General features: G+C 51.4%; 1 protein-coding gene across 1 annotated transcript; it reads right to left on the bottom strand.

Annotated features, from left to right (window-relative positions):
* Nucleotides 1-1,588: 1,588 nt before the first annotated feature.
* On the bottom strand, nucleotides 1,589-2,485 carry LOC125520770 (uncharacterized). The gene has a single exon (XM_048685786.2). The coding sequence runs from the start codon at nucleotides 2,332-2,334 to the stop codon at nucleotides 1,945-1,947; it is 390 nt and encodes a 129-aa protein (XP_048541743.1). The 5' UTR covers nucleotides 2,335-2,485; the 3' UTR covers nucleotides 1,589-1,944.
* Nucleotides 2,486-3,892: the final 1,407 nt, after the last annotated feature.

Here is a 3,892-nt window from a genome sequence, read left to right on the forward strand (position 1 = left end):
TCAGCCTCGGTAGGAGCCATGCCGATAAGAGCAATCATCTGCTCGTGCCACCCATCAGAATCGGTGCTCATACAGAGAGGCATCCCGTCGATAGCAAGACCGGTGATCAACGAGACATCCTCGAGCGTCACGGTCATCTCCCCAGTCCGAAGATGGAAACTATGCGTCTCCGACCTCCACCGATCAGCAAGAGCGGACACCAGTGGAGCGTTCAGATTCGGCGTGGACCGGCTGACCAACTGAATCCACGGGAGTAGTCCTGCCTGCTTGATGTACGGTGTGTACCGCTCATCGTAAGGCATGGCAAGACCAGAGACCCCGTGATACTGAATCTTCACAGGTTCAAGCTTCTGCAAAAAACAAGTAATGACAAATCTTAGGGCATGTAAATTTCAACTTAAGGCAAATTTGCAAAATATTTAGATTACTCGTTATTACCATCTCCTTCTCGCACATCATGTAGACCCGGTGTTTCGGGTCGTAGACATCGTCGAGAAGCCAAACCATCCTTACAAAGTTCTAACAATAAACATATATGAGTTCACCTTCATCTCAAATATCGGTATACACTAAACATCTAATATGTGTTCAATTACAAGAATCTCAACATCTCCTTCTCACACAATGAATATGTCATATGTGTTCAAATAAACTCAACATCTAATATTTCAAATAAACTCAACATCTAATATATATCTAAACAAACATCTCATATATGTCTACAAAACTCAACATCTCATAGTTATCTATAAAAATAGGCATCTCATATATATCTAAAAAAACTAAACAATCTAGGGTTTCACTAACAAGAAACATAAATTGTGAACTAAGCAACAACACTACAGTACTACCACTATGACTACACATCCTAAATCAAGCAAATCAAGGGTTCCATCAAATCTTGGACAAATCTCTAAAATGGCAACAAATTTATGGAGGAAAAGAAAAGGAACGGAGGAGTTTACCTAGTAGGATGGATTGGAGATCGAATCCACGGATCAAATCTTCAGATCTGAGAGGGATTGGGGGAGGGGATTCGATGGGGGCGCCGCCGCTGCTCTCTGTCCAGAGAGCGGAGAGGGGGAAGAACTGCCTGGTCGGGCTGGGCCGATGCGCTTTAAGTCACTGTGCAGCGCCTAAGCGCTAGGCACTGCACATTACAAGTGTGGCGCCTAAGACTTAGGCGCTGCAGTGCTGTTTGTGGGGCCGCAACTGGATCAGGGCTGCCATGCTGGCAGGAGGTGCGACGCCTAAGGCAGAGGCGCTGTATAATAGTGTGCGGCGCCTAACTGTCGGGCGCCACACGAAAGGATCAGTAAAGTGAATTTTTTTCAAAAACAAGTTAGTTTGTGATTTGATTTCGCCTTCAGGTCAAATATGTGATTTCTGCCTGCAGATGCCGGCAAGGCCAAGGGCAGAGCGTAGAGTCGTAGACGGACGTCTCTTCCTGGGTTTAGTCGTTCAGTTCATGTCAGAGGATTCAGGTGCGGGACATGTTCGCTGAAGATTATAGTAGTATTTCTTTTTCTTTTTGTGATTCCACAAAGATTCTAATTCTAATCCTATCACACAGTTCTGCAAAAGGTCGGAAACATCATGAGCGATTCCAATTCTACTACAGATATGACCCAATTGTACATTTACAAATTGCAATTGCCCATGTAACCCGACAGGAAAACGATACGCCTAGCTTAGTTTGTCAGCATACATATCCATCTCTTTCTTCTCCCATTTCACCAAACACAATATATTCATACATTTTCGTATTTTCCTCTCACTTCCACTTGTGTTCGAGGAAGATCACATCTGGCGCTCTCAGTGCGCAATTGAACAAGACGATATGTTGGGCCAGTACTGCAACTGCAATCCTCAAACCAATACGTGCTCCTCCACAAAGCCTCCTCGAAGGGGAGAAGGGCAACACGATTCTTCACGGGCCATGTATCAGTAAGGAAAGCCGTTGACGACGCTGCCGCCGTGGCGCCGCGCGCTCGGGGCGGCGTAGAGCAGGTCGGCGAAGTCGCAGAGCTCGTTCAGTTCTCCCACGTGCAGCGGCTCGATGGCCGCCCCCGTTGGCCTCGCCGGCGCAGCCGTCGTCAGCTGGTCGCTGCCGGAGACGCACGGCCGCCCTTGTTGGCCGGCTCTGCCGCACGGCCTCGGGCGTGGCCTGTGCACCGAGGCCGCCGGCGGCGGCGGCATCTTCGAGTACTTGCCGGTGAGCCGCTGCACGACGGACTTGAAGTTGGCGGCGTCGGAGCTGACGAACTGCGTCTCGATGAACTTGACCTTCACGCCGCCGCCGCCGCCGTTGCTCCGCTCCATGGCCGCCGCCATGTATGTATGCTCCCCCTTGTCACTCCTCCCGGATGCAAAGGTGTGGCTAAGCTGCACGTACGCACGAGCACGACGACTCTTTTCTTCGTTTTACTTCTGGTGTGTGCTGTGTGATGAGTTGATGACGGCGAACAGAAGATATGTGTCCGCTTGGCTGCAGAAGCCGCGAGTTTATATAGGTTCGGTAGCTAAGCCAAACTCTATGGCAACGGGTTCCACTGTAGCGTAAAGCCCATGACAGGTGGGGCACACGTCGGGTGGGCCTCCCTGTCAGCGAGAGAAGAGGCACGGGTGCTGGAACGGCAGGCGATCGGACCGGTCAAAGATACGAGCCAGTCGGGAGGCGCGGTCAGAGATCGGGGGCGGACCAGGCGGTCAAGGGCTCGTGCGGATTAGACAGCGGCATCTTCTCTCCTGGTGATCTTCTTTACCACTTGTGGTGCTAAAATTTTCTGTTTGTGCGAAAATTACGGGGCATTATAGCTAGACAGTGACGGGTGTGGAACTTGTAGATCGGTCGAGGTGTTGAATTGACCGTGGAAAATTCACCAACGTCCATATCGTCCCTTCTTAATCAGGCATCCCATTTTTCACGGAATTTTGGGCAAAATTTGGGTCAAATTAATAAGTCCTACAAATTTTACATTTCCACGTATGCTATTTAGGGCATCTTCAATGGCAATCCGTAAAAAATCCAGCATCCGTTCGTGGACACGGACACAGAGCCAACCATCCAACGCTACCCGCATACATTTTGACAGCAACTCAAACCAACCGAATGAAATTCGTGCAAACAAGTGCGGATTTCATACCAACATGACGGATTTCGTACAAACCGAACGCAAACAGTTACATTTTGAAAATATTTTAACTAAAAAGTTAAAACTATGTGCACGTATGGTCGCGTGGATCCACTCCCACGATACAGATACACTACCCTACTCTATGTCCGACCGCGGCGGATCCCTTCGTCACCGGACTGCCGGGAGTCCCGGAGGCATTCTTCCCCCGTATCTCCCCTATGTCCGACTGTGCCGCTCATCGGAATGTGGCGAAGAGGGTGGTTCAGCTGGAGGGGAAGGGTGCTTCTGTGGACGCCCAAGCCAGGGTGGTCTAAGATAAAGAAGAAACCAGGCACGTCACCAACTGTACAAGCCGGCGGCGGCCTTCCTAGGACCCAAGCAGCGGCAGCCTCCCGTGTTTTACTTTCCCTCGAAGTTGCTAGCGGATGCGCTGGCCACCGACTCATCGATCTCATCCACACCCCGCCTTCTTTCTCTATCTGCATGGGGCGGCTACGCGCGCGTCAACGGCGGATGGTGCGGTCGCAGGCACTGGAGCGGCGGTAAGACGCGGCGTCGTCCATACCCGTGCCACCGTGCTCCCCTTCGTGTCGGCCTGGAGCAACTCGCCACTCCTCTGCAAGCTGGCTTGGAGCAGCGGGTTGTTGAACCACGCGCCGGATTAGGGCGGCAACTTGCTACGGGGGCCTAGGCTCGGGAGGTGGAGCAGCTGGCTGCCTCGTTCATATCTGCTGGGTTGGGCGGGCCACCATGCC

The sequence above is a fragment of the Triticum urartu genome, chromosome 7A (assembly GCF_056163025.1).
Source record: "Triticum urartu cultivar PI428250 chromosome 7A, HENAU_Tu73, whole genome shotgun sequence".
NCBI lineage: Eukaryota > Viridiplantae > Streptophyta > Magnoliopsida > Poales > Poaceae > Triticum > Triticum urartu.

Coding starts and splice junctions, on each gene's coding strand:
- LOC125520770 (XM_048685786.2), bottom strand. CDS start 2,334: ATGGCGGCGGCCATGGAGCGGAGCAACGGCGGCGGCGGCGGCGTGAAG.